The sequence below is a fragment of the Mirounga leonina genome, unplaced genomic scaffold (genome assembly GCF_011800145.1).
Source record: "Mirounga leonina isolate KUSES-001 unplaced genomic scaffold, KU_Mleo_1.0 Mir_91, whole genome shotgun sequence".
Lineage (NCBI taxonomy): Eukaryota > Metazoa > Chordata > Mammalia > Carnivora > Phocidae > Mirounga > Mirounga leonina.
The window spans coordinates 37698104-37725959 of NW_023270839.1; the positions used below are offsets into that span (position 1 = coordinate 37698104).

At 46.6% G+C, this 27856-nt stretch overlaps 1 protein-coding gene across 19 annotated transcripts; it reads left to right on the plus strand.

The window, feature by feature from the left end:
- The first annotated feature begins 178 nt into the window (after positions 1-178).
- Positions 179-27838, plus strand: TPM1 (tropomyosin 1). 19 transcript variants are annotated; one of them, XM_034994250.1, is made up of 10 exons: positions 179-443; positions 1509-1634; positions 13442-13575; positions 15834-15951; positions 17256-17326; positions 17583-17658; positions 18626-18688; positions 18975-19044; positions 20494-20572; positions 22011-22206. In XM_034994250.1, exons 1-10 carry the CDS (start codon positions 330-332, stop codon positions 22012-22014), a joined length of 855 nt encoding a protein of 284 aa, XP_034850141.1. In that variant the 5' UTR covers positions 179-329; the 3' UTR covers positions 22015-22206. The 19 variants fall into 19 exon arrangements, with proteins under 19 accessions (XP_034850141.1, XP_034850145.1, XP_034850144.1 ...); XM_034994246.1 differs by lacking the exon at positions 17583-17658 and adding an exon at positions 18087-18162 and having other exon boundaries at positions 202-443; XM_034994256.1 differs by lacking the exons at positions 17583-17658; positions 20494-20572; positions 22011-22206 and adding exons at positions 1179-1304; positions 18087-18162; positions 26956-27838 and having other exon boundaries at positions 229-443.
- Positions 27839-27856: the final 18 nt, after the last annotated feature.

The window sequence follows — 27856 nt, forward strand, 5'->3', positions numbered from 1 at the left end:
CGGCCGCCGCCTCGGCGGCTCCGGTCCCCATATATAGTCATATCCACCGTCAACTGGGAGGCCGGCAGGCGGCAGCGAATGGGCGCGCGGCCCCCGCGGGAAGGAGCGGGGAGGGGGGAGGGGGCGGAAGGAGGAGGGGGAAAGGGGGCAGGAGAAAAAAGCTTTTCCAAAAAAGTATTGGCTGTCTCGAGGAATGCGGTCGCCCCCTTGGGAAAGTACATATCTGGGAGCAGCAGGCGGCTCCGCGCTCGCACTCCGGCTCGGCCGCCCCACCGCGCGCTCGCCTCGCCGCTCCCGCCGCAGCCCCAGGGCCCCTCGCCGCCGCCACCATGGACGCCATCAAGAAGAAGATGCAGATGCTCAAGCTCGACAAGGAGAACGCCTTGGATCGAGCCGAGCAGGCGGAAGCCGATAAGAAGGCGGCGGAGGACAGAAGCAAGCAGGTCTGCGCCTCCCCGGCCCTGCGCCCGCCCGGGTGCCCCCGAGCCCTGGGCGCCTGGCACCCCTTCCCGGCCGCTCACCCCGAGGACGGGGGCGAGCCGCCCCCCACTCCTGGGCCACCAGGGTCGCGCAACTGAGAAGGGAGAGGGGAAGAGCAAGACTCGGGCTTATTCTAACTTTTTGGTCTCGTCTGGGGACCTTTATTTCCCTCCTCTACTTCCCAGAGCCCGCGAAGTCAACTCAAGTCCTAGAGGCACTTGATTCTCAGGATCGGGGGTCAATGTTGGATGGGGGGGGATGGTTTGAGGGGAATCGAGTCCAGCAAGTGTTAGATATTCTTCTGGACTTTTGACTGGAAAGAATAAAACTGGGATAGAGACTGAGCGGGGGGCGGGGGGGGGCAGTCTTGAAGTTTTTTCCTAAGAACAAAGATGGGACAGAATAGAGAGTACGGCCCGAAGGCCAGGGAGACAGGGGCGTTTTTCTGCACCCCCAGTTGTGGACTTGAGCCCGCTGAGGCCTCGGCAGGAGCCTCGTCCCGCGGGAGGTGGGGGTGCAGGGTGGGCCACAGTGCGGTTCCAGCTTCGGGAGAGAAGAGGTTACCTAGAGACCTTGAACCCCAAGTCGGCGGCGCCCCAAGCCGAGGGGCCCCAGCCAACCAGGCGCTCGTGTGTTGTGTGTGTGTCTAACACCCGGTCCGTGCCGGCCGCCCGCGCCCGCCCGCCGCTGCCCCCCAGTTCGAGGAGGACATCGCGGCGAAGGAGAAGCTGCTGCGGGCGTCGGAGGACGAGCGGGACCGGGTGCTGGAGGAGCTGCACAAGGCGGAGGACAGCCTCCTGGCCGCGGATGAGGCCGCCGCCAAGGTACCCGGGGCGCGCGGCGTGGCGCGGCGCACGAATGGCTAACTCTGTCTCTCTCTTTCTCTCTCCCTCCCTGTCTTTCCCTCTCTCTCTCTCCCGCTGTCCCTGTCCTTCTGGTTCTGTGCACCCACACCCCTCCCCTGCGGGATCACGCTGCCTGCTGCACCCCACCCCCACCCCTCCCCGTCCCCCACGGCCAACTCCCAGCTGGAAGATGAGCTGGTGTCGCTGCAAAAGAAACTCAAGGGCACTGAAGATGAACTGGACAAATACTCCGAGGCTCTCAAAGATGCCCAGGAGAAGTTGGAGCTGGCGGAGAAAAAGGCCACCGACGTAAGTGCACTCACTCCACCTCCCTCACCTCCTGCCCGGTGGCCACTCTGCGGTCACCACAGTGGCCAAGGAGCAATGGAGGAGGGTCACCTCCTCCTGCTGGACACCCGCACACAGCCCTGACATGGCCCAGAGCACTGGATGCTGCCTCAGACTTCTATTGCACACATTTATATTTCATCCACTCCTCTTTTTCTCCTTCTTTCCCCCACTCCTGGGGGTGGAGGTGGGCGGGTGAAAAGCTGGGAGTGGAGTGGCTGAAATTGGATGCTGGAGGTGAACCTTGCCTCCCTGGTGGCAGAAAACCTCTGAGGTGTCATCACCAAGGTTTGTGCAAACTGAATGCCTGGTTTTCTTTACCTTCTTTCCTTTGCCACCTTAGGTGGGTGGGAATGCCTGGTTTTCCATGGTGAGTCTAATCAGGGTACAGAGGACCTGGCCTCTAAATTGAAGGAATGGCATGATGCTTTTACTTAGAAGGCTGAGCTTGATGTTGGAGTGCAGAGACCCCTGAAGCTTCCTTTCTCACTAGGGAAGCCTTAATCCAGCCCTTAAGATCTGCCTGGGAAGATGATACTTGCTTGGGTCTGCAGTCTGACAGCACTAGATCCTGAAAGTACCCTGGGAGTTATATATAGCTCAGTGCTTTATATGGTATAGTGAGCTAACTGCCCCCTGCCCCTCCTGCTTGCCCCACCCCCACCTGTCAGCCTTCTGACAACCACCACATAGTTTCAGGGGTGATGCACATACTGCAAAAACTCTACCAGCACTTTGTCCACTGCACTTTGGAATCTTTTTCACTGAAGAGCCTGCCTCTTCTGCCCCATAAGTCAAGCCAAGCATCAGATTTCCAAAGGAACGACTTCTTTTCATACTGTTGGATTCCATTGTAGAAGCTCATTAAGGCTAGAGGCCCAATTAGGAAAGAATTCCTTGGGAAGTTAGTAACAATTCCAAGAATGTATGAGCACCGGGGAAAGCTGTGCCCAGAAGTTGAACTACCAAGCACAAAGGCAGAATTTCTTGTATGAGAGTACAATGCAAATTGCTGGAGGGTCTTGGGTCTTGAAACCAGTAAAGGCTTTTTGTGGCTTGAAAGGCTTAAAATGTAATCTCCAAGCATGCTTTGTAAATGAGAAATCCAGACATAGGACATTTAGAATAGACAAAAATATTTCAATGACCGTCAAGATTATTGGAAAGGGGTTCACAGAAGCACTGACTTAGCTAAAACATTAAAGTTACAAACTACCTGGCTTTAGAAAAAGAGCCAAAAACACACATAACTCTGCGCCTGCTTTGTATAATGTAGATCAGATGTCTGCTCCGTATAAGGTTAAATGGAGGATGTCTGTCTCCCCCAAATTCTCCAGCAGGACGTTTATTTAGCTTTTTCAAAAGAGCCGCTGATAGATCAAGGAGAGATATTCCTTATAAGGAAAAGAATGCAGAGAATTTGAAAATAGCCCAGTAAGACTGAAGGCAAGAGAAGGAGAAAAAAGCTACTACAATTCTTAAAGGGAAAAAAGATCATAATTATTGTAACTATGTAGTGCTATCATGTCCTTATGAAAAAGTCTTGTTTAAGGGAATGCTGGAATGAGGTGGGGCAGAAGTGGAAATGAGGATATTTAAAGCCACCTTGGTGGGGGCGTGGTTAGCAGGGGAGGGAAATTTTTGAAACTGTTTTGGTTCTTTTTTTTCCTACCGGGAAACTGTCCCTAATATGTTACTTTTCGTTTTGTTTCATTTTTTCTTTCTTTCTTTCTTTCTTTCTTTCTTTCTTTCTTTCTTTTTTGTAGTATATTGATCGTCTTCCCTTTTAAGACATTTTAGGTTGTTTGGAACCTGTAGGGATGTTGAAGAACATTTGCGAAGAATTGCTATATTTAAAGTGATTCCTAACTAGTAAAAATAGCCAAGACTTAAGGAGAAAGAGACTGATATCACTAGAGAAAGAGGGAGGTAGGTCAGCTTCCTGAGGTAGCTTCATACTACATTTGGAATGAGGATACTTTACTGTCATTACTCACCAGTGTAAAAACATTTTCATTTTTTCCTACTACTAAAAATGTTTTTCTACTTATTTACCAACATACTTTACAAATTTTATTGCAGAAGGAGGGGGTCTTCCTAGCTTGAAAGATTGTAATTCACAAGGTAGCACCCTGGTGGTTTTGGTGTGAAATTTTTGGTGTTCCACCTAAATGAGCCTGAAGGGGATCAAAGGCTCCATTTTCTCTCTGGCCCCCCACTCCTTCCCCAATAATTGTGATGTATCTAATATTTGCAGTATGTGAGTCTTTATTCCTTGTAGGTCTTTGCTTCCTAAATCAGTAATTCTCAACCTTACGTAAACAGAATCTCCTAGGGAGGTTTTAAAACCCCTAATCCAGGCTGCACCCCAGGTCAATTAAATCAGAACCTCTGGGAGTGGAACCCACGCATTAGTATTTTTTAAATGTGAAGCCAAGGTTGAGAACTGCCCTAAACTCTTGTATAATGACATCAGCATGAAAATGAACTCACCTGAAACTGTCTTTCCCAGGTGTTTGAAAAGCAGGACGTTAAGTCATTAGTTGGCTGCCAAGAGCACTTGCAAGTGTCCAGCAGTTTCCCTGGCTCCTCCTGGAGGCCCCCAGACGCCCCCTTCCTCCACCTTCAAAGTTGGAGGCCCACAGTCTGTACTCCTCTAGGGGAGGAGTTGTAACCTCCCTCCTGACCAGATGAACTGTGTGGAAACAAAGCCAGAGGCTCCACCTACAGGACGTGAGGGCACATGCTGAGGTTTGTGAAAGTCTCAGCAGAGACTGCTACAAAGTCCAAAGAAAATGAGTGGGGGAAAGCAAAGGAGGAGGGTCGTTGTTAGGGCTTTGGAGGGGGAGGGAGGTATCAAGTATATTTTTTATCCTTCATTATTCCCACACTTAAACACATCAGAAATTGACTTGAAGGGCCTCCTGTGAGAAAGGTGAGGAAGAGAGCCGTGAGACTTAAAAGGCATTTAAAAATGGAGCCCAGTGGGAGAATTGGCAGAGGACGGTTCCCAGAGATTGGGTTTTCATCCAACTGTAGCCAGAGGCTCTGAGGGTTCTGTAGCCTTCACGGCTGTGCCTTTTTAAAGGCATCTCAGTCCAGCCCAGAATTGGTCAGATTCCAGAAGATCTCTGAGGCTGATCTAAAACCAGAGAAGTTTGTAAGTATAAGGGACCCTCGAGATGATTGTTTTTATGGAAAGAAAAGTGAGCCCCAAAGAGGCTCGGGGCCCTGAGAACACAGCTGGTTATGCGCCCCCGCCTGACTCTTAAGACAGTGCCTGCATCTATATCACTAAAGCGATCATTTAACTATGTACAATGTATTGTGCTAAGTGCTTTGTATGATTTCATAATCCTCGCCACAGCCCTATGAGGAAAGTACCACTATTAACCCCACTTTTATAGATGAAGCCCATAAAAGTCCAGTTATTTGACCAAAGTCAACAGCCAGGAGAGATCTAGGAGCCGGATTCTAACCTAGGAAAGCTGCATTTAGAAGGTTTAATCACAATGCAATATGTTAGTGGCTTCCACTTCGCGAGTTTGGTGAGGGAGGAAGGTTGTGGTGGTTAGGCTCTTGAGTGCTGGGGTTCTTTAGGTCCCTCTGGGGACACATTCAGGCCCCAAACCCCTCGCTCAGCTTCTCTCCTCCGGCTTGGGAATCCAGAACTCCCGAGTGCGATGATCCCGCCGCCAGTAGGCGGCACCGTCGCCCTTAACAGCCAGGTCCGTTACCCTGGGGCAACGCGGAGCCAGGGAGGGGCGCTGGGAGTCCAAGTAAAATCCCTGGCACGCTGGCCTACCACCCGGCCGTGCCCAGCTCTCCAGGTGTCCCTCAGCGCACCCACCGCCTCCACCCGCCCGGATGCCGCGAGCATGCGCAGTATCTCCCCGCTTTGCAAATTCCCGGGGTCCGCGGCGCGCGCCCCGCCCCGCCCGCTGTGCCCGCCCCCGGCACTCGCGCACCCGCCTGCGGTTCGCCTGCGCCGCCCGGGAGACCGCCACTTCCGGGCTGGTCCTGGGCCGCTGGGGGCGCCGCCGTTGTACGGCGCGGTGCGGCGCGGCCTGGGCGGGGCGGCTGGGCGCTCAGGAGTGCGGCAGCGGCGGCCGGAGCGCAGCAGCCGGCCTCTCCCACCGCGGCCCGCCGCCGCCGCCGCCCCGAGCGATGGCCGGGAGCAGCTCGCTGGAGGCGGTGCGGAGGAAAATCCGGAGCCTGCAGGAGCAGGCGGACGCCGCGGAGGAGCGCGCGGGCAGCCTGCAGCGCGAGCTTGACTACGAGAGGAAGCTGAGGGAGACCGTAAGGGACCCACCCATCGCCCACCCACCCCCACCCAGAGGCGCCTCCGCCGCAGTCGGGCCCATTGCAAGGAGCAGGGCCCTCCGGAGCCCACCTACCGCTGCCCCCAGGCCTCCGGGGGTGCACCTGGCGCACCTGGGGCAGCTGGCGTCTGGTTCTAGGGAGTGGCCCTGCCTGTTCTTTTCAGCCCTTCCTTTCCATCTTAGCTGGTTTAAAGTAAAAGCTCCGAGGGGAAGCAGGAGTGGTGTTGAGAAGGTTCTGGAAGCAGCACTTTCCCAGAAAGGGCTCTATTTGGGGGTTTTTTTTGCATTTGGCCCGGGTGTCTTGGGTCCCCCGGGATGTGCACTTTGCGCTGCTAGCCTTATTTACTCGAAGGGTGGGGAGGGAAGAGGGAAATCCTTTTGGAAATCCGTTCCTTTGGAAAGGGGGCGCTGACAGGGCAAGTCTGGGGTTCTGCCAGACTTTAGGGCCTGGGAATGCTAAACTCCACCATCCCCATTGACCATTGGTTTTCTGGAAGCCTGTTTCTTTGTGGGGGTTGAGACGTTGACAGCGCCAGGTTCTGACTTAACAGTAAGAGACCCGTTCACCGTTTCCTTTGTATTAACCATCTCTCCTCCCTAGTGGCCTTATACAGACATTCCTTTGTTACCGAGTATTGAAAGAAGTTGGCTAAATGTCCACAATGATTGGGTGTATTCTCTTGCCGGCTTCCCCCTCCCCCATGTTGAATGCAATACCTGGTGGCTTCCTTCCTTTTTCTCCTAAGGCAGGAAGAGGATTTCAGAGGTAGTTCAGGCATTTGCTATTTGTTGGTTTTTGAGTGTGTGTTTTAAATCAGGATACTCAAACACCTTGGGAATTTAATGACAAGCATAATATGGTGTCCAGCTGTGCTTAATATGGACCCATTCTGAGTTGAGTAAATCCTGTTGGTTAGGTGTTGGTAATGGCAATATGGCTGGCTGCAGAAACTTCCAAGACCTGTTTTGCATAAAATGCATAGAAGCAAATGGGTTCTCTTAGGAGGAAGCCCTAACTAGAGGAAATTTGAGATAAAATACAGACGGGAATCGGGAAATTAATAAGCAAAAGATCATTTTCTTGAGAACCAGTCAACAGAGACTGCATAGATGTGTCTGAATTTGATAGGGCAATAAATTGATTCCAGTTCCCTCTCTGACTGGCTAGCCGCTGTCCTTGAGCCATTAAAATGGATAAGAACGAGAACTTTGGACCCAGACTGCAAGAATTTGAATCCTGGCTTCCACTACTTCCTACCTTTGAGACACCGGGCAAATTAACTTCTCAGTCTCTCAGATCCCTAACTTTAAAATGTGGATAATACTAATACGTGCCTGTTGGGGTGGTGAAGGGAATTAGTATGTGTAAAGAAGTTACAGCGGTGTTTGGCACAACAGAGGAAGTGCTAAGTGTCCGCTGGTATTAAAACTGCACAGCACTTGGCTTTGCTCGTTGCCCCCTTGCCTTCAGTTCACCACCTATCAGAGGGTCTTTAAAAATGGCCTGCTCGTTTCACTACATCTGAAAACACTCCATATAAATGCTTTTAATCAATTTTTTTTCTTTTGGAACTTGGAGAGAGGGCATGGGCAGACCGGAGAAGATGTTTGGTTGAAGTGATGTCAGTGGCGGAAGTCAGTAGAATTCCCCTCACCCTCCTAAGAAAGGGAATATGTGGTCCTATCCAGGAGCGTCTTGTGATTGAGGTTAGCAGCAGAAGATTCATTTCATGAAGGGCACGTTGTTACTCTTATACTCATCTTCTCTTTTGTGCATCGTTTTCATGACAGTAGTCTTCCTGTGCCTGTCGGCTAAAGATGATGCTTTCATTCTTTTCAAAGTTTTGTATTTAAAGTGGTTTAATTGGTTCCGGTTTTTTTGTTTGTTTGTTTGTTTGTTTTGAAAGTAATTTGGAAAACTCCACCCAGGTGACCCGACACAGAACCTTTTTAAGATAGCAGTTTGAGGACTGAATCAAACCATTGAAGAGACCATTTCAGATTGAGAGTTGTTTCTGACTTCTGCAGCTGAAACTTAGAGGTAGCTTATTGAAGGCGGCCTCTTGGTAGTTCTCAGAGCTGTGAGTTAAGCTAGTCAGTTTATCTTGGCAGCAAAGATACAGGTTTAGTGACAGAATCCTGAGCCACTGCAAAAAATATCTGGAGAGTTGGCTCTAAATTCTGATTCTCAAAAGTTTGGACATGCTATAGTTAATTGGCCCAATTATGTCAGCACTTACCTTGGAAAAATTGGCTATTGCTTATTTCCTAATGGTTTGTTTTTCCAAGGTGTGTGGGCCCTTCAGATTGTTGGAATTAGGATACTTTGCCTGATATAATGATTGACTCTGGGTCTTGTGACCCACTGGGGTTTTGTATGTTTTTTGTCATTCTCAAAGGGAAAAGTAGCAAGAAGGAGCCAGTCTTTCCAACCCTTTCTGGGTCGTATCCCCCAAACAAGGAGACGTAAAGTTACAGCCTATAGGTTCTTAACTGGTAATTTTATTATTATTATTTATTATTACCACTTTTGAGTTGGTAAATATCTCTGAAACCAGGAGGCTCGAGAGTGTGCTTTGTGCTCACATTCGCACCCCCGGTTCCTGGCAGTAACTGGAATATATACTCATGATTTCTGTTTTCATATGTAGGCAAGGCAAGGGCACTACAATGCCCTGTTCATGTCCGTTCTCCCTCATTATACAAATATGCCTCATAAATTATAGGCCTTGGCACAGATAGAGGAGGTTGTGTTTATCTGTTATCCATGGGAGTGCCCCTTAATGTCATCAGTGGTTTTTTTTCCCCCTTTCCTTACCATATAAGGGCAGAAGTTTAACTTGGCTGTAGTCATTTGGTCTTACACAGCAAGTTGGGTGAAACCTCTGTGTAACTACAGTTTGCGTGAAATAAAAATGCCTGACCTTTGATCCTCCCATGTTCCACTGTGGTTCAGTCAGAGCTTTGAAAACATATTCCAGAGGATCACTTTTTAGGCTATCATGTTATTTTCCTACAATTATTTTTTTCTTATTAGTATTAACTAGAATACTTTTTTTTTTTTTAAAGCAAACATCATTGCTATTTTTATTTGGGTTTTTGGTGTGTGTGTGTGTTTTTTTTTTTTTTTTTTAGTTGTATTGGCTAAGACATCTGGATTTCATGAAAATGTAGGCCTCGTAAAAGTTTTCTTTCAAATCAGACTTGAAGTAATATTTTGCTGTATTGTGGTGGCCATACCCTTGATTTCCGTGTGGTGCCGTGTTGGGTGGGGGGCAGTGGTGTGCCTGCCCTTGTTTTCTGTGTAGGTAGCTAGTACCTTCGGTTTGGGTCAGGGGACAGGGCAGGCACAACTGCGAAGTGCCTGGTGGTTAACGGCAGATCTGCAGGAAGCTAACTGGTAGCTTTTGCTAATAGAGCAGTCTCTTTTCTGAGGAGCTCATTACATGTTGGGACACAATAGCACTTTTGAAATAAAAGAAAGCAGCGTCCCAAATTGAAAGACTCCACCAGCCGTGTCAACACACGGGCCCGTTGTTAGAAGAAGCTAACGCAGCACACGAAGGGTGATTTCCATGCCTGGAAATAATCTTGCGTCTGGGGTCTTGACCCTTCCCAAAAGCCTTGTTAGTTGTATGTGCTTTTAAAATAACAGATACTCATGTGGCTGTGGGCAGAGGTAGTCGCAGGTTACATCTTAAGTAGACAGCCCAGGTTCTGTGATGAAAGGAGCCTTAGAGAATACCTAAATAAACCTCAGAACTTAGAAAACACCAGAAATAAAAGCTAGTGAAGGTGAGAGGAGCCTTTTGAACACAGGGCATAATCCCAAATACACACATACACGTGTGCACGCGCACACACACACACACACACATGTGCAAGTAAAAATAAGAGAGAAAGAAGTGCTCTGAATTCATTTGTGGAATTAAACTTAATTTGCATTCTGGGGACCCAAACAGCATTGTGACCATACCAGTATGGTAGGGCCTGAGAAGCCAGTGAGAGTCCAGGTTTTTCCCAGGGAAAGCTTTCATGGGGATAGGCTTACCCCAGACACTGCCCTCAGGTCCCAGCTGGAGCCGACAAGCACCTGTGCCTGTCCTGGGAAACCTCAGGGGCAGCAGGTATTGGCTTCCCGGCTTGAGAGCAAATGCTCTCTGTCCATACGGGAGGGGTCACCCGTGAGTGCTCTATGATGAAGTTTTTGATGTAATGCCACACCGTATTTAAGAAAGGACCAAGAGGACTTGTTTAGTGGATGATATTCAGTACAGTAACTCTTCTAGTCCTGGCTGGCCTCTGTCACGGAAGCCTTTCTTTCGCGTGGGCAGTTGTGTTAGGGGAGGCTGTAGAGGACCTCCCACTCTGACATAGGAAGAGAGAGAGTGCCGGAGATCCCTGGAGGCCATGAGAAGTGACAGAACCCACACACGAGGACCCAGGCAACTGGGGCTTTAGTCTTGTCTCCCACTGATGGCCTGAGCATAGTCAGCCCTCTGGATCAAAGATCCCTCTCCTTTGTTTTGACCGGAGAGCTCAAAAAGTGGTTCCCACAGGATTAGCCAGCTTCTGTGGATGGTGGGGCGGGGAAGGTGCAGGAATGGAACAGGTTGCTTATTTATATTGCAGATGCCTGCCCTCCCTTCTGACCTCCTGAATCAGAATCTCTAGGAATGGGGCCTAGAACTTTGCATTATTAATGCGCACCTCCTAGTGGATTCTGACACTCAGCCAGTTGTGGGACCTGCTGAATGATGCTTTAGGGACTCTTCCAGCTAAACAAATGAGACCCCATTTTGTGACCCACCCACATGTCTGCTTTCTGTGTGTGAACATTCCTAGCTCCTAGAATGGACCTCCATTCCCAGTTGTGGCTTGGGTGCCCTATATGAAACCCTATATGAGGTCCTATAGGACACAACCCATAATGTCAGGATGTCTAAGTTTCTACAACATGCCCCCAGGGAAAGAGTTAGTGACATTTATAAAACAGTCTAGAACTAAAGGAGGGAATGGTTAGAGTGAGAGGCAGTAAGAGGGAAGATACAGATTGATGTGGGGGACCTCTCAGGGAGGGAGCTCGAGTACAGAGGCAGGAATGAGCATGGGGTATGGTTTCCTTATTCTCTGGTGCCTCAGCCACATGAGGAGCTGGGGACCTAGACTGCCCTGTCACCCAGAAGGCCCTTTCCTTAGAGCAGAAACAGTCTTCTTTCTGTGAGTAGGAAGTTCTCAAGGTTGGGGCCCAAATGAAACACAAAGCAGAAACTTAGAATGTGGTGGCTACAAGAACATTTGGAAAATCTTGTTGACATTTCTCTGGCCACAGCACCTGTAACAAAGATATTTGCCTTCAGATTAAAAGAAATAATAAAGAAGGGGGGGGAGAAAAATACTTTTGAGTACATGACATAGACATTCTACTATGGTATTTTTGGTTTTGCTCTTCTTTTTTGTTTTCAACTTTGTAACTTGCATGCTTATCTCCCCCCCCCTTCATAAAGGGAATAGAATTTTACTAGAAATGGAAAATACGGAAAAGTGAACAAAGCAGACCTGACCCAAAGTATACCCTTCATGTACACTTCCTTCTAATTTTTAAAAAATAGAACTAAAAAGACAGTTCCTTGTATGTAAGAAATGTATTGTTCCTATTACCCTCACCCCTCGTCTAGAGAAAACCATACTCACCAGCTGGTCAGACTTAGCAGAACCCAGTAAGGATTTACCTTGTACGCCAATGTGGTTGTAAACTGTCCTCCTCAGATCCGTTTCCCTTTTCCCCTATTCCCTGACTCCATCAGCCAATTATTACTACATAATTAATTTTTTTTTTTTTAAGATTTTATTTATTTATTTGACAGAGAGAGACATAGTGAGAGAGGGGACAGAAGCAGGGGGAGTGGGAGAGGGAGAAGCAGGCTTCCCGCGGAGCAGGGAGCCCGATGCGGGGCTCGATCCCAGGACCCTGGGATCATGATCTGAGCCGAAGGCAGACGCTTAACGACTGAGCCACCCAGGCGCCCCTACATAATTAATTTTTGATGAGATAAAAGTGTATTTGAATTTTTTATAAGTCCTTCACCATGGTTGGAGATACCCTAATCACCTCATTTCCAGACAAAACTTGGCATTTAAAATTTTACAAATCCTGATGAGCAAAGAGCTGGATGTTCTCAGATTCATTTCATTCAAGGCCATAAGCACAGCCTCTCTCTAACTACACGTGCCTTTCAAACCGTGTACGTCATGGGTCCATGAGCTAAGAAAGTTGCTTTGTTTAAATTAGGTTGATTTTTACTTGTTTTATTCAGTAGACATTTACTGAGCCCATATTGTGTGCAGAGAACTGTGACTCCCTACATGCAAGAGGCTTCCTGTTGAGTAAAGAAGACAGGAATATAGATAGAAATCACATGGGTGCTTAAGTATGTATGTATTGTAATTTTTAGAAAATTCTCAAGTGTCCTGAAAACCTTATCACCCCATGATAAGCACATATTCAAAGTGGATGCGGATGAGGAAATGGTACCTGATTAGTAAGTGCTAGCTGACTTCCATGCATAGTATCTAAACAGACCCTAATGCAGTATGTATGAGGGACCATCACAGTCTTACAAGTGTTCTGAGGCTCATAGTAGCAAGTGCTTGTAATAGTAGGTAATCATCGCATCCCCAAAAAAGAAACCTCTTAATTCAGATACAGATACCAATAAAAATAGTCTCTATACTGCTTTCTCTACGGAGTTTGAAACTTTTCTTGTAGCAACCTTGTAAGAAATGCCAGTAAGCTTATCTCAAAAACACATGGGAAATTTGTCTTGGCCCTGCTCCAGCATGACCAAGTTCTGCAGGGGTCACTGAGAAGAGGGTGGGAGAGGGGCGGTTACTGGATTTCGTTGCGTGTCTATGGTGTATATCTTGGAACAGCTGAATTTTTAAACATTTTAGTTCCTTTATAAGACTCCTTTGAGCAAGTGGCCAGGAGAAAGGAGAATGCAGACCCCTGAGTCTGGTTTCTGGCTGTCCTGCTCTTGTCTTGTGCGGCCGAGCCTGGGTAAGTCTCACCTCTGTCCAGCCCTCGCGCCCCAGTGAGTGAGGTGGCCGTCCTGAAGTGCTCCTTGGGCAGTCAGGTAGGGCCAGTGTGGAGTTCTGTGGAAGAAAGGAACCTAGCGAGAGAGCACTTGCTCACAATCCCTCTGGCCGCTGAAAATGGTGCGTGTAGACTTGTAAACACACAAGTGTGTGCATTCACTGTACCAAATCAACGGAGCCGCACCTCCAAGAACTCCAGTGGACCGGGGCTTGTGGTGAGCCTGGAGGTAGCTCCCCACAGGGCCAGGCTTCCTGTCTGAAATTGGTGTTTCAGGCTCCGCCACTTCCTGAAGGCACTGCCCTCGCTTTCTCTCCTGGTCTGAAGTACCTTTCACTCTCTCTGCCTAGGCTGAAGCCGATGTAGCTTCTCTGAACAGACGCATCCAGCTGGTTGAGGAAGAGTTGGATCGTGCCCAAGAGCGACTGGCAACAGCTTTGCAGAAGCTGGAGGAGGCTGAGAAGGCCGCGGACGAGAGCGAGAGGTGAGTGCACGTCTCCCAGCCCACCTTTCCGCACCAGCCTCTCCTCCGGGTGCGACAGGGGGGCTTCCCTGATCTTTGGGGCTTAAGAGTTTTAGAGTCCCTTGGTGGGATCATTTCCTCAGTCAGTCCCAGGTATAACTTTGCTAGGTTTGTTCATTTAACGTGAGTGGGACACTTGTGTGCCAAGCACTATTTTAAACCCCAAGATTACAAAGAAGAGAAAGATCCTATTCCTGCCCTCATAGAGCTCACCGTCCAGCGAAGGAGAGGGACATTTAAATGAGATAGTCTAAGGATGCCTATTGGTTCCTTCATTCCTGCTGACCACAGAGCAGTTAGGCATTTTTTAAAAGATAAACTTTATTTTAAAATATGCAGAGGAGACTGGGCCTATCAGTTGTCAAATAACCCAAAAAATAAGTGGAAGAGGAAGCACAGATAAAACAGAAATACGATCTGCTAAAGTAATTGTTTTGGACTTAGTAACACTAATAAGACACTCATGCACATGTCAGTACAGTCGGATACTTGCGTATTCTGAGCCCGCTCCCTGTGACCTGGCTCTTACCTGACTGATGTCTCCAAGATTCAGCTTTGTGGTAGTAAAGGAAAACCATGCCCATATAGCCCAACACAACTCCATGCGTTCTAGAAGGCATTTTCTGGTGTGCTCAGCCGCTAAGGCTCATGTATTCGTATTGCACAGAAGCATTCCAAGAACAACTCCACGAAACTAGAAAGAGTTCTCCTGCTGGAGGGTTGAGAGAGTAGTGTGGCGGCTCAGAACGCTGGGAGTGCGGATCCGTGCTGTGACCTGGGCAGGTGAATGGAGTCAATCCCTCTTTCCATTTCTCCCTCTTGGATAGAAGTGAGTTTCTGCTCCCTGCCACCAGGGATAAAGAGTGAATTCAGACTTGAAGATTCAAGAAGCTTTTAAGCTGAAGTTTCCAGCTCATTATTCACTGTTGCTTATTGTTTCTTCCCTAACCAAGAGTTTTGGAATTCCTTAGGATGACTCATCATCTCTTACAGTACACACATACCAGTGGTTTTGTGGCTGATTCTTCCTGAAATATACTTGTTAGTGAACCTAAAAGGCAATCTGGCAATGTTAGACTTGGTAGTAAAAAGGAATTTAGAGGTCGTTTACCCCAGGCCCCTCATTTTACAAATGAGAAAACAAGGGCTTAGCAGGTGATGAGGCCTGCCCAAAGTCTCAGAGCGAATTGACGGCCAAGCCAAGACTCGAATCTCAGTCTTCTAATATATACCGTAGCACTTCATCAAAAAATAGTGGTTTAGGGCGCCTGGGTGGCTCAGATGGTTAAGCGTCTGCCTTCGGCTCAGGTCATGATCTCAGGGTCCTGGGATCGAGTCCCGCATCGGGCTCCCTGCTCCTTGGGAGCCTGTTTCTCCCTCTGCCTTTCTCTCTCGCTCTGTCTCTCATGAATTAAAAAAAAAAAAAAAAAAAAATAGTGGTTTATTTATCTGAACTGTCTGCTTAGATTTTGCTAAATAAATCCCATTTTAACATGACTTAATCCATAAAACTGTAATATATCACAGAACAATTAACATTTTCCAAAACTTAACACCGTGGGATCCAAATGTACATACCAGCATGGACATTGGTATCAGTCCGTTTCTCAACACCTCTATTATGAAAGAATTCTATTAAAGGCAAAATTCATAGTTTCTTATCTAAAGTATTAGGTTGACCCATATGAAATTGCCATTTTTACAGGTCTGATGTATCAAGTATCAGCAATTTCATATGGTTCAATCTGATATTTACATTTGTAGCTAATGGGGTAAGAATAGCTACCTTCTTTGTAGGAAGAAGTACATGAAGACAGATTTGTTTTTGTTATAACTTTGGTCCATTTTCACGCTGAAGCCTCCCACCAGGAAAAGGAAGAAACCCCATTATTTATATAGCAAGTAAAGTATGTTGCTTTTCCTGTTCCCATGCCTCCCAGTTTCAAACAGGATCCTGACATGGTATCTTTCATTTAACATTAGATCCCTAGACCGTTTCACCAGTATCAAAAGTGAGGTTTCATTCACAATAAACAGAGAAGCATGTGGCTTTTTCTGTCTTCAGCTCTGGAAACTCTTGCTTCATGGGCTGGAAAGTAAAAACAGCTCTGTGCTCTATTTGGGTCTGCCAGTTATACCAAGCCTCACAAACCAGTGCAGTGTGGGTTTATGCTGATCTCCTCTAAACCTTGGGTCTTCCTGCTTGTCTTCCTTTTCAGAGGCATGAAAGTCATTGAAAGTCGAGCCCAAAAAGATGAGGAAAAAATGGAAATTCAGGAGATCCAACTGAAAGAGGCCAAGCACATTGCTGAAGATGCCGACCGCAAGTATGAAGAGGTCAGATCTTGGGGCCCAAAGCCTCATGGACTCCACGGCAGTGGCCTCGGTGGGGGCCAGGGAGCAATGCTTACAGCCTTGTGTTCTTTAGTGAAACGATCTGCTTTGTTGGTGGAAATGGGTGGTTTTAAGAAGGCAGAGTTCCTCTGTCTCTAGAAAGCAGTTCTGATTTGATCCTGCTAAGGGATCCCAGGCTTTATCATGAAGCCAGTCCATAGCACTGAGAAGGACTGAAGCTTCCCCCATGATCCCCTGCCTTTGCCACCCCCAGACCAGGACAAAAGACCTTTGGCCAGGAGAAGGGAGAGTTGGGCCTCTTGTCCCTTGTGGAAAGAGCCTCTCGTATTGTCACCATGCAGGCCACTCTTCCTGGTGTGATTCGCCTAGCACCATCCCGTTCACGCAGCACAGAGACACAGTCCATGCACCAAAGGCCATGTAGATTCAAGAGGCCCTTTTCAGTCTGTCCTCTCTTTTCAATCCCACTGTCAAGAGAGGTTCACCAGTGAATCAGCTTCTGGTCATGCCCCATGAGAACGACCTGCTATGATAACAAAGCTAATACGACTTGTTTCAGTTTTCCCTTAATGTATCATGGCTCTCTTGAAATGGTGTTGACACTACTTTTTTCCATCGCATTATTATTATTATTATTATGACCACCATTATTATTATTATTATTATTATTATTACTACTACTACTACTACTTCCAGGTTACCCTCCTTGAAATGCTTCAGAGGACCTCTTCTCCCGGGTTCTTTCCTCCACTGAATACCGAGTTGACTTCATTAGTCATCTTACCAGCTCATCCCATGTTAGCTTTTGTTGCTGTTCTGTTGTCATTTTTAACCTCCTCCACAAAGAGGAGGTTGAGGTACAGAGCTCTAAATTGATAGAGTTCTCAGGAGTACTTTCAGTGTTTTTTGGCAGCCCCTACCTTTACAGCATCCAACGCAGCGTGTCTCATCATGCTGCTATTTTTGAGATTGTGAATTTTATAGCTCTCCCTCCTTCCACACTTTGACTGGCTGCTGTGTAATTATATGGACTTCACCTGGGTCAGACCTAAAACGAGACTGCCTACTCATAACCAACTATTCGTCTTTGTGAGCAGAAGCCTCTGGCCTACTCTCCATTGGCCCTCCTGGTAGAGAGTGGCTTCTCTCCAGCCCACGAGAAAAAGGGCCATCTTATTTGTCTGTAAGAACGTCTAATGGATCCAGTACCCGCCTCCATGCCCTGTCCCCTTACTTAACGCTTGCCAGCCCCATGGTGTGTGTGTGTTGTGTTTGTTGTGCTGTAGGTGGCCCGTAAGCTGGTCATCATCGAGAGTGACCTGGAACGCGCGGAGGAGCGGGCTGAGCTCTCGGAAAGGTAGGTGGGCCCGGTGCCGGTGTCCTGTGTGTGGGGTGCTCCAGAGCAGTGACTAAACAGCATGACCTTCTGGCAGCTGCACATTTACCTGTTTCAGCTCCGGGCTCCTTCTGCGCTCATCTGCCGTGGATGAGCTGCGAGTATGAAACACGGAGGACTTGTGTGGGGTGTCTGTATGAATGCGTGTATCACTGCATGCCTTCCCTGCACACTGATTTTGAGAATGGCCTTGTGCATTTCCTGTGTCCACTAACAGCCAAGTTCGACAGCTGGAAGAACAATTAAGAATAATGGATCAGACCTTGAAAGCATTAATGGCTGCAGAGGATAAGGTACTGATGGCTCGTGTGGTTTTAGGTTTAACTGCAACCCAGACGTCTTTCAGCTTCCAATGTCTACTGGTTCGTTTGGTATAACGACACCCTCTGCTGTCTTCTGTCTTGCTTTAAATGCTTTCTTTGGGTCCTTTATACTCCTTTGTTTTTCCTTCATAAATGCTCTTTGGTGCAGCCAAAAAAAGAAGCCAAATTATCACACTTCAGAATTGTTGGATTTTGTCACCCTGCCTTGGTGCTCTTGCAAGGTCGGGGACAGTGTCCTTGACAAAATGGAGCATTTTAATACCTGACGATTTGGCTACTTTAAGGCAGCCCTTTGTTCTCTAGGACTCAGTTCTCACTTTTTCCCATCCCTCTCCTTTTTCTCTCCTCCTTCCTTGGGCTTGTCTCCCACCCTTTCTGCCTCTGATCGAAAACGTTAGCAAATGTGCCGAGCTTGAAGAAGAATTGAAAACTGTGACGAACAACTTGAAGTCACTGGAGGCTCAGGCTGAGAAGGTAGGCCAGGAGCACGGTGTGGGGGAAAGGCGTCTCATAAGAGCTGCTCAAAAGGCATGCACTCTTTCTCGTCTGAGGCCCCGCCGATGAAGGCAAGAGTCCCTTAGGCATTTTATTTAGCAAATGGCATCATTGTGAGGTGATTTCCTGATGGTTATTGGATAACATTCCTTTTTTTTCTTTGAATTGAGAACATATTTAATGTTGAGTATGTGAGTCTGTCTGCAACAATTTAATTTAAACCAAGCGCCACCTGGCTGAGTTATCTTGTTCTTATCCCATGTAAAACAATAGGCAAGAAAACAGAGAATGTATTGTAGTGTGCCATTTGATATCAGAGGCTCCATTACCTCCTAAGAGATCCTCAACATCTGTTGGCTGGGCTGGCACTTTCTTTGTATTTGAAGACCTGAGTATAGAGGGAGCTGTAGCTTGACATCTGGAATGCTCTTTCTGATTACAGTACTCGCAGAAGGAAGACAAATATGAGGAAGAGATCAAGGTCCTATCTGACAAGCTGAAGGAGGTAATATTATGAATGTTTTAGATGAAGCCAACTGGATTTTAACTGAGTCCCGTTTTTATGGAGCTGGTCGGGGCTTCTTCATCTCAAAAGTATGGTTGGCCCAGTCAGGAATATTCAGAGGTGGTCCTGGAGTTAATGTGCTATGCTAGTGACGGACTGACAGGCCATTCCAGACCCATTTCGTGGGTGCTGTGCTTGACTTTCATTCTCTAGTTCTCCCTGTATTTGTAGCTACTAGCGATGTAAAACTTCCCAATTCTGACTGAAATAAATGGCATCCTTACAGGCCGAGACTCGGGCTGAATTTGCGGAGAGGTCAGTAACTAAGTTGGAGAAAAGCATTGATGACTTAGAAGGTAAGATCTTAAGTTTTATTTTTTATTTAGTTCTTATGGTTGACTACTGACCTTGCAAAGCGGTTTTCCAATCCAAATGCATCCTCCTTGATACACTTCTTTGCTCTTGCACATTCTTCCTGTCTGCCCTTTGGGGTTTTCATTCTGTGGCTCTTAAACTCTTGGACCTGAGTCCTCTGCTCACCAGATGACTGCTAGCCACCAGACGAGGCCCGTCTCTCTGTGACGGCAGATGCCATCCAGCTTGACTTCACACTCTGAGAAGTGTGGCAGGTTTACTTGTCATTGTGGGTGAGGCGGTTGTAGGTGAGAGCGACTAGCGTATTTTCTGCTCAGTGATACCTCCTAATTGTCAGAGTGGCATGGATTTGTTTTTAGACACAACTCATCTTCCAAGTAAGAATCCAATATAAAGGTTGGGTTTAAGTCCTTCATATCTTGGCAAATGCTCCACATTCTGAAAGGGGTGTGGGGCTAATAGGACATTGTTGTTTGAGATTATATTTAAGCCTTTCTCCCCTAAGGTATGTAGGTTTTGTTTTAGTAACACCCACCTTTGTCTCACAGAAATCCTAAATGTTGAACTCTGAGGCGTGTGGAGGGTCAGCTATGAAAAAGAATACAGGGAAATATTTAAAATGGACGAGAAAGGCAGAAGGGGCTGGCGAAGGCACCGGACGTTGGTGCTGATGATAACCAAGCTGGTGGGGAAGAGAGGGTGACAGATGGTTGCAAAACAATCCGCCAGAGTGCAGCAAAGAATGAAACCCTCCTCGTTACAGAGACTAAACTGGAGACTTGGCACAGCACCACCCTAAACGAATGGCTCCCCTCACTTCTCAGGCCCCCCAGGCCAGGAGCAGGGTAGCTTAGCAAGAAGACCTCCCCCCCCCCGCCCCCAGGAGCAACTCACAGGGCACTCAGAAACCGACATCCCAGGAGTCTAGTTTGGTCAGGAAGTCAGGGGGTGGAAGGCGGAGCCAGATCAGGATGACAGACGAGAGACAAAAATTGTTCTTCCAAAGCACTGCCCATGGATATTTTCCCCACTGTTCGTAGTCGCGGGTGGCTGACTGCTCCAGCGCCATGGAAATGGAGCTATAGACAGGAGAGGTGTGCTGTCACCTACCCGGCTGACGGCCTTCTGTGGTTTCATTTAGGGTTTAACATGGGTTACTGCTATACCAACCATACTTGTGATGATTTTCATTTTGGGTCTTTCTTGTTTTATTTTCTAATGGCTTTTGTTCTTTTTGTTTTTGTTTCAATTCGTTTAAAAACAAAACGCACGCCTCCTGCATTGGCCAACTGCTGCGATACCACTTCCTTCATGCACTGCCCCTTTCTTGCTGCTGTGTCGGGATGGCGTCTGCGCCACCCCCGCTCACCCTCCATCTCTTGATCACTCTCCATGCCCTTGCACCTCTGCCTTCCACTTCCTGGTCATAGACGAGCTGTACGCTCAGAAACTGAAGTACAAAGCCATCAGCGAGGAGCTGGACCACGCTCTCAACGATATGACTTCCATGTAAATGTTCATCCACCCTGCCTGCTCACATCCGTGCCCTCATGCTAATACGATAAACTCACCACTGCCCCCTTCTGTACTTCCAGAAGCTCCATCTTCACACCTTTCTGTTTACTCTCTTTGCATCACTTAGGGTAGTTTGGTTTTGTTCACATTCTACTAATACAAAAGCCAAGCAGATTAAGTCTATCTGTACAAATCATTTTCCTTTCAGAATCTGTTTCTTTCACAATCTCTGAGCTAGATTGTTCCCACCAAGCAGTGAACTGAAATATGAAGGACTCGAGAGCTACCCTTTTAGGAAATCAAACTAGGCTCAAGTAAAATTGGAGGCCATGCCATCGTGCACAAACTTCCCCAGAAATATCCAAAAAATGGGTATCCTGAGATTCAGTTAAATACAGTATGATCATTTTTGTAAAAGATCTATAAATTTAAGGAACCCTAAAGTTCCTTAAGTCCAGTTATTGATGATCTGAGAGGAAATTGATCCGGTACAGCCTAAGAAATGGTGCTGTGAGAGATCATCTCTTCCTCACTTTTAAGAATTCTGGAGAGAAATGGTTCATCTGCTGAATACCAGAGCCTTTAATTTTTTGTGTTTAGATAAAAGGAATTGAAATACTCACAACGAACGCCACAACTGGTGTCAAAGAATTGGGAAATAAAACCCTGATTGCCCAGTATGAGTTCGGGAGTTAATGCCCACTTTTAACTGCATGAGGCAGTGAGAGTTGGAGTAGATCCCTTGTTTTCATGAGAGCTTTGAGCATACACAACTAATCCGCATATTGCTAACTAAACCTAAGCATCACACTTCTCTGCCTCTTTAAATTCTAACCTGGAGCTTTCCACAGAGGGTTCCCTTCATTCTAATAATATGGCACTGAATTCCATGTAAGCTGGAAATTTCCAGACCCACCTATGCAGGGAAATGGTAGCCTGAAGGGTGTGGCCTGTCCTTGCCACCTCACAGGTTCTAGAATCTCCACATCACCATAAGATGTATTGACTATCCCCATGGAAAGTAAAGAGAATTCCATGCTCCCTTCCCTCGTTTGTAAATGCGGGAGTGAATCAGAACCTCTGTCTCTAAAGTCTTTTCCAGTGCTAAAATGTGGTGATTCTATAGGGAAAACTTGTAACATTGTGTACGATTAACTATTCTGAAAGGTGGGTTAGCTTAAAGTCTGTTTTTAAACTCTGTTCTTGGGTCTTCTTGGTAATGGCCCCTCGCCTGGAGGGGTGTGTGCTGGCCTTGGGTCCCGACGCTGGTGGGTGAGGATGGGCATCCTCCTGCAGGTGCAGCTGGCAGCAGGTTTTGCATGTCTGCTTCTCATCTGTGTGTCAGGTGCTGCTCTCCTCTGTTAGTTTGGTTTTCCTTTTTTCCATTGTGCCACTTTGTTTTCTTTTTCTCCCACCTTTTCTCCTCATGCAGATAAGTTTCTTTGCTTCACTTCTCCCGAGACCCCTTCATCAAGCTGGCTGTCCCACCTCTCTGAGCTCTGCAGTTTGTCTCTTCTCCAGCTGACCTGGCTCGTTCCTTTAGCCTCCTGCCTCAGTGCCAGGCACACTGCTTTCCATTGTACAGAAGCTCTTCATTTCAGTGTCAAATAAACACTGTGCAAGCTGTTTCTGTTTGCTCTTCTTTTTACTTATTTATTGACATTTTTTTGTTTCAACACTGAATAAAACTACAAATCTATTTCACACATACGAGGGTTAGTTTTTGGCTGCTCCCCCCCCCCATGCTGAACATTAATATTAAAAGTTTCTAAAGCAGTAGTTCCTTATGGAACTTTTAAAAAATACTCATGCGTGGGTCCCTCTCAAGAGTTTTGGTTTGCCAAGGTTAGAATGAGGCCTGGGCATCTCCGGGGGCGGGGGGAGAGTGGTTTGTGTTTTTGAGAGGGTGATGGTTCTGGTATGTAGTCCTCGTTGAGAACGTCCGCACAGAGGACATTGCTTGCTGGAGTGAGAAGATGTGCCTTGAATACTGTCTTCCTCTGGCAGAGGTTTGGTGTGGGATGTGGTGAGCCCCCTGTGTGGATGCTGAGGTGGCCCTGCTTGCAGGGACATGACTAACTAGCGGCCCACACTGCCAGGAATTCACATACCAGGATCTCGAAAAATTACTTGTGTCCTGACAGTGGTAGTTAAGGTTATTGTTGATCATCCTTTTACAGCCTAAAGAACCATTAAAGCTTTTTAAAAGTATATTCATTACTCAGCCACCTTCATTTTGATCATGCAATGACATCTTAAGTTTTTTTTTTTTTTAAAGATTTTATTTATTTGAGAGAGAGCAAGAACATGAGCTGTGGGGAGGGACAGAGAGAGAAGCAGGCTCCTTGCTCTGCAGGGAGCCCGACTCAGGGCTTAATCCCAGGATCATGACCTAAGCCGAAGGCAGACGCTTAACTCACTAAGCCACCAAGGCGCCCCTTAGTTTTCTAAATATGATAACATTTAAGTCAAGGTTCATTTTTGTGCCCTTAAGGACATCACGTATTTTTTTAGGAGGGTTTGTATGTACATAATCTTTGTGATATCCTTCATTTGTAGGCATTTTTAAAGATAGCCATTGGAGTTGATTCTTTTTTTTTTTTTTCCTAAAAGCAAATTTAGTAGAAATTGTTCAGAATAGAGTTATATTTTATTTAGGCTTTACTGGTTCACTTCAAAAACAGCTAAGTGATTTTCAAAGAGAAACACATTGCAAAATTAGAACTTTAAAATGATGTGGACTTTTTGTTTCTTAATTCCCAGCATTCCTGCATCCTCAACAGTCTGGCTATATTTCTCCTGTGCTTTAAATGTGGGTGATTTTCATCTGTTTTTGTTAGTCTGAGAGGGTTGATATATACCACTATAGTCAAATAAATTTAGACAAACTGAAAATAATGTCATTCACTCTACAAAGACTTCAGAGCAGAAGAAAAATACTCTTTTTAAGAGGACCACAAATTATTTTAATAGTGTTATAGTAGGCTCTCTAAAATTTAGAATCTGGAGTCAGTGTCTCTCCCTTGGGAGTGTAGACTTCTGTAATTTCATGGATTTTTTTTTTTCCCTAAGCCTCATTGGGTCTGCTTTTGACTATGATTCCTGTCCTCTCTTTTTTTTTTTTTTTTTTAAACTCCTAGTGATAGAAGTGGGCCCTTCTCTGAGTGACCCTGTTTCCTGCTATAGACAAAATGAGGAGTTAATTCTAGAGGCACTTTTTTTTTTTCTTTTTTGGAAACCCTTGTAGAGACTTTCACACTTTCTACGTAAGAACATTCTACAAGGGGAAATGGGAAACTAATGGTTTAGGAAGGCAAATCTAGACTAGCCCCAGAAGGTGTGGGTTCACAAGAGGATCAATAGCGACTTGATTCCATCCAGAAATTGTCAGGGCCCAGGTGTCTATTTCAGAAGGCCAGACCATAGCTGTTGCTACTGCAAGAACCTGGTAGGATCAAACAGAAAGCACTGCTGAGTCTGGGCCCTAGAGGTTCCAGATGTCTGGGAGGTAGGACAGGAAGGGAAGACCCTTCCAAATGTGTAACTGTTTCTGGTCCCTGCCCTCAGGCCACCTGGGCAGACCAGCTCCATGGCAGCTGCAGGGGAGCAGGTCCAAAGGGGGGTGTGGTAGGAACATCTGTCATTTCAGCTGAGTTCACATCGACTCTGGGTTCTCCAGGGTTTCCCTAAAGTTCTTTCATTCCAGTTTGGCTGGACATGGACTTGGCAAACTGAGACATCCTGCCCGCCCATGGCGATCACCCCACATGTGGTAATGTGAATGTGCCGGTGGGGTTTAGCTTTGCAACCCCAGAGCCACATCCCTTACACAAGACACTGTGGAAGGCAGTGGAGATGTGAAGAGATGAGCCGGAAGTGTTCTTTGACCCTGATGAGCTGGCCTTGCTGGAAGGTAGAGGAGTGAAGCATGTCTGAACTCATAGATGGTGTACACTTGGAGCTACATGGAGAAGGTGACATTTGACTAGGGTTTTGAATATCCAGAGAATGTGGATGAGCAAAAAGGACAAGGTAGCAGATACTTCAAGCAGAAAGCCTAGTGCATATGGCATCTTCCCCCCATCTCCTACCACTTAAGAGAGGAAGCTGAAATAAGACTTGATTAATTTCCTGACACACCTGGGGGCCGGAGGCTGGATGGTTGCATTCTCCCCAGGGGTAGGATTGTCAGCTTTTCAAGATCAGTAAGTAGAATTTCTGGGTCCAGGTTGTCACTGTCATTCGAACCAGTTGTATATCCTCCTTCTCATGGTAAGTGCCAGGTTCTTGTCATTTTGGCGGCATCCCCTGGGCCATCAGATACAGCCTGACACCTGTGGTTGGCCTCCCTGCCATGTGAGCAGATTGTATGCCCTTGTGTAAAGTTGACATTGCACTGCTCTCCCTGTGGGTGTTTGAGATTTTGTTCACTCTCTACACCTCAATCTCGCGCCGTGCATGAATGCCATTCTCTTCAAGAAGTAAGCAAATGAATTTTAAGTCGGTTTCGTGTGGAGATGAGTGCTTGTTGGTTTTGCTGTATGAGTAGAGTAGCACCCTGTATGGTGGTGACTGGGGGAGGGACAGGGAGCTTAGTTCTGTGTTTCAAGGACTGTAAATGCAGCAGCCACTGGGGGCCCCCTCTCGGTACTTCCTGAAAGGAAAGCCAGCCCCGAGAGTGCAGATGAAAGGGGTTCTGGGAAGAGGTGGGCAAAATGGGCAGGTTGAGGTTTCACTGTTAAGTTCTCCACTATGACACTCGGGCTGTTGCCAGAAACTGCATGTGGCTCATTCACACAGTGGTTTTAGTAAGGTACAAGAGGAACATCTCTCTCTCTCTCTCTCTATCTCTCTCTCTCTCTCTCCCTCCCTCCCTCCCTCCCTCCCTCCCTCCCCCTTGCCCCTGTCACTCCCTTTCCCTTCCCGGCCACCGAGAGAAAAATCCTGGCTCTTCCTAAGTCTGCCAGGCCTTTACCGCCCACCCTTCCTGGGAGAGGGACAGCTGACCACCGGGGAAGGGTGAGCTGCTCAGCAGGTGACCCGAGGTATCTCTGTGTGCTGTCTGTTAACTCCTTTACCAAATCTGGCTAACCTCTCTTCCTTCTGCCTCCTCTCTTCTGCTAACCTGCTTGCTGACCTGTCCAGATCAACTCTACCAGCAACTTGAGCAAAACCGCCGCCTAACTAACCAACTAAAGCTGGCCCTGAATGAGGATTAAACTTAAGTGGGAAAGACCTTGGGCTGAATTCTAGGAATGGAGGCCATGGGCAGGAAATCTAAGACTGCCGTACCTTCAACTAATAGGGCTGACAACACTTGCTTTCTGCAGAATTGTACATGGAAGGAATTAGCTAAAAAGCTGGCTTCACCTGTGTTTTCTTCTTATATCTGGAATAATTAAGTTCTCTTTAAACCCCGAAACTGCTTTTGTGGTAAAATTACGTATATGTATATGAATTAAATATAACAATTCAATCGCAGGTCCTCGTGTTTGAACTGATACATAATGAGGACCAAAAATTGTTTTCTATTTCCTACAGAGAACTGAGTCCTGCTTTAAGTTAGAAAGCCAAAGCAGAGGAGTAACTATACACATATATATATTATATATAGGATGCAATATATAATATATATATACACATATAGCTATTACATATTCATATTCCTAACTTCGTAATATCTGGTATAGTGTTTGATTAAATGTACCTATGCTTGGGCAAAATAGCTTTTGAAAACAGGAGCTCATGTCAGAAGTCCCTGATTGTCTGAAAGGTATGCTTTTATTCCGTCTAATGGTGTTGTTGGAACCTGGTGAGAATGTCATTCTAATAATAAATAGAACACTATAAGAATAGTAAGAGAATGTCCTACTGAAGTGTGCATGAAATATGTTGATACTCATTTTTTTTAATGAGCAGCAGAAATAAATCGTTTTAAAAGTTGTCAGAAAACCTACTTACTTCCTTTTTGTCTCCTGTGAGATTGTGTTACAACACAGCTCCCAGACCTTTACCTGCCTGTAACTCAGAAATGTCTGCTGTATTAACTGCAGTGCTGCAAGTACCCGTCCCTGTCCCCACGGCGTACGGCCCGTGGACCTCCGCCAAGCCCCACCTGCGCTTTATTCTGAGTGGACCCTTGGTGAAGGTTCAGCTGACCGCTCTGTGAGAGCCCGCTGTGCCTGTAGTTCCTTTGGGTTAAAGACATCTTCCCCCTTTGTGGGTCCTTGTCTGGCAATGAGTAATACCTTACCAGCATGCCTTGTCCTAATCATCTCATCTTTGTTTGTGACTGATGTTTGCCTGCCTAAATGTAAAAACCGCCACTGTGTCCAAAGTGCAGCTATTCATGACTTAATTTTCTAATCCCACCACAGAGAAAGTGGCTCATGCCAAAGAAGAAAACCTTAGTATGCATCAGATGCTGGATCAGACTTTACTGGAGTTAAACAACATGTGAAAACCTCCTTAGCTGCGACCACATTCTTTCATGTTGTTGTGTTGTTTTATTTTGTTTTGTTTTGTTTGGAAACACCATGCTTACCATGAAACCCCTTAAACGCATTTTTATTTACTTTATTTACACTGTCACAGAAAACAGCCACGAAATACCAGCTAGGTCAGGGGATGGGGAACACACACACACACACACACACACACAAGCGCGCGTGCGCGCGAGCCCGTGGCAGGGCCGTAATGACTTAAATGTGCCATTTCCCAGGTTGACATTGCCACACTTCATAGAGAGTTTTGTAACCCAGTGTACTCAGCCAGTCCAGGAATCCTCACTAAAGCAGAAAGATTTCCACTCAAAGTGCCAACGATGTATTCAATAGGCAGATTAATGTTGAAAACACAATCAGGTGTGGATTGGTGCTACTTTAAACAAAAAGTCCCACTGTGGTCTTTCGTTCAATATTGTACAATTTAGAATTCTGTCCAACACTAATTTATTTTGTCTTGAGTTTTACTACGAGATGAGACTGTGGGTCCTGTATGCCTGAATTCACTAAAGCCAAGGGTTTGTAAGGCACGCTGCTCTTGTAAGACTTCTATCTCCTTCTCGTTGGCACAGTTGTGGCTCATTACAACTTGTAGGATAGCATTCGATGTGGATTTCCACTCTCCATTTCTCCATGTTAAAGATTTAGGCACTACGTACAATTGGTAAAGAAAAAACATTTTCTTAAGATTTATAACTATATGTAAACATTGTATAATGGTATGGAATAAAATGCACATTGTAGGACATTTTCTAAATTTGGTGGTCCTGTCATT

Bases quoted from the DNA above. Each gene is read 5' to 3' on its own strand.
- TPM1 (XM_034994256.1), top strand. From the start codon at position 330: ATGGACGCCATCAAGAAGAAGATGCAGATGCTCAAGCTCGACAAGGAG. The intron at 1,635-13,441 runs GTAAGTGCACTC...CTCTCTGCCTAG, and splicing joins CGGAGAAAAAGGCCACCGAC to GCTGAAGCCGATGTAGCTTC. The intron at 18,689-18,974 runs GTAATATTATGA...GCATCCTTACAG, and splicing joins TATCTGACAAGCTGAAGGAG to GCCGAGACTCGGGCTGAATT.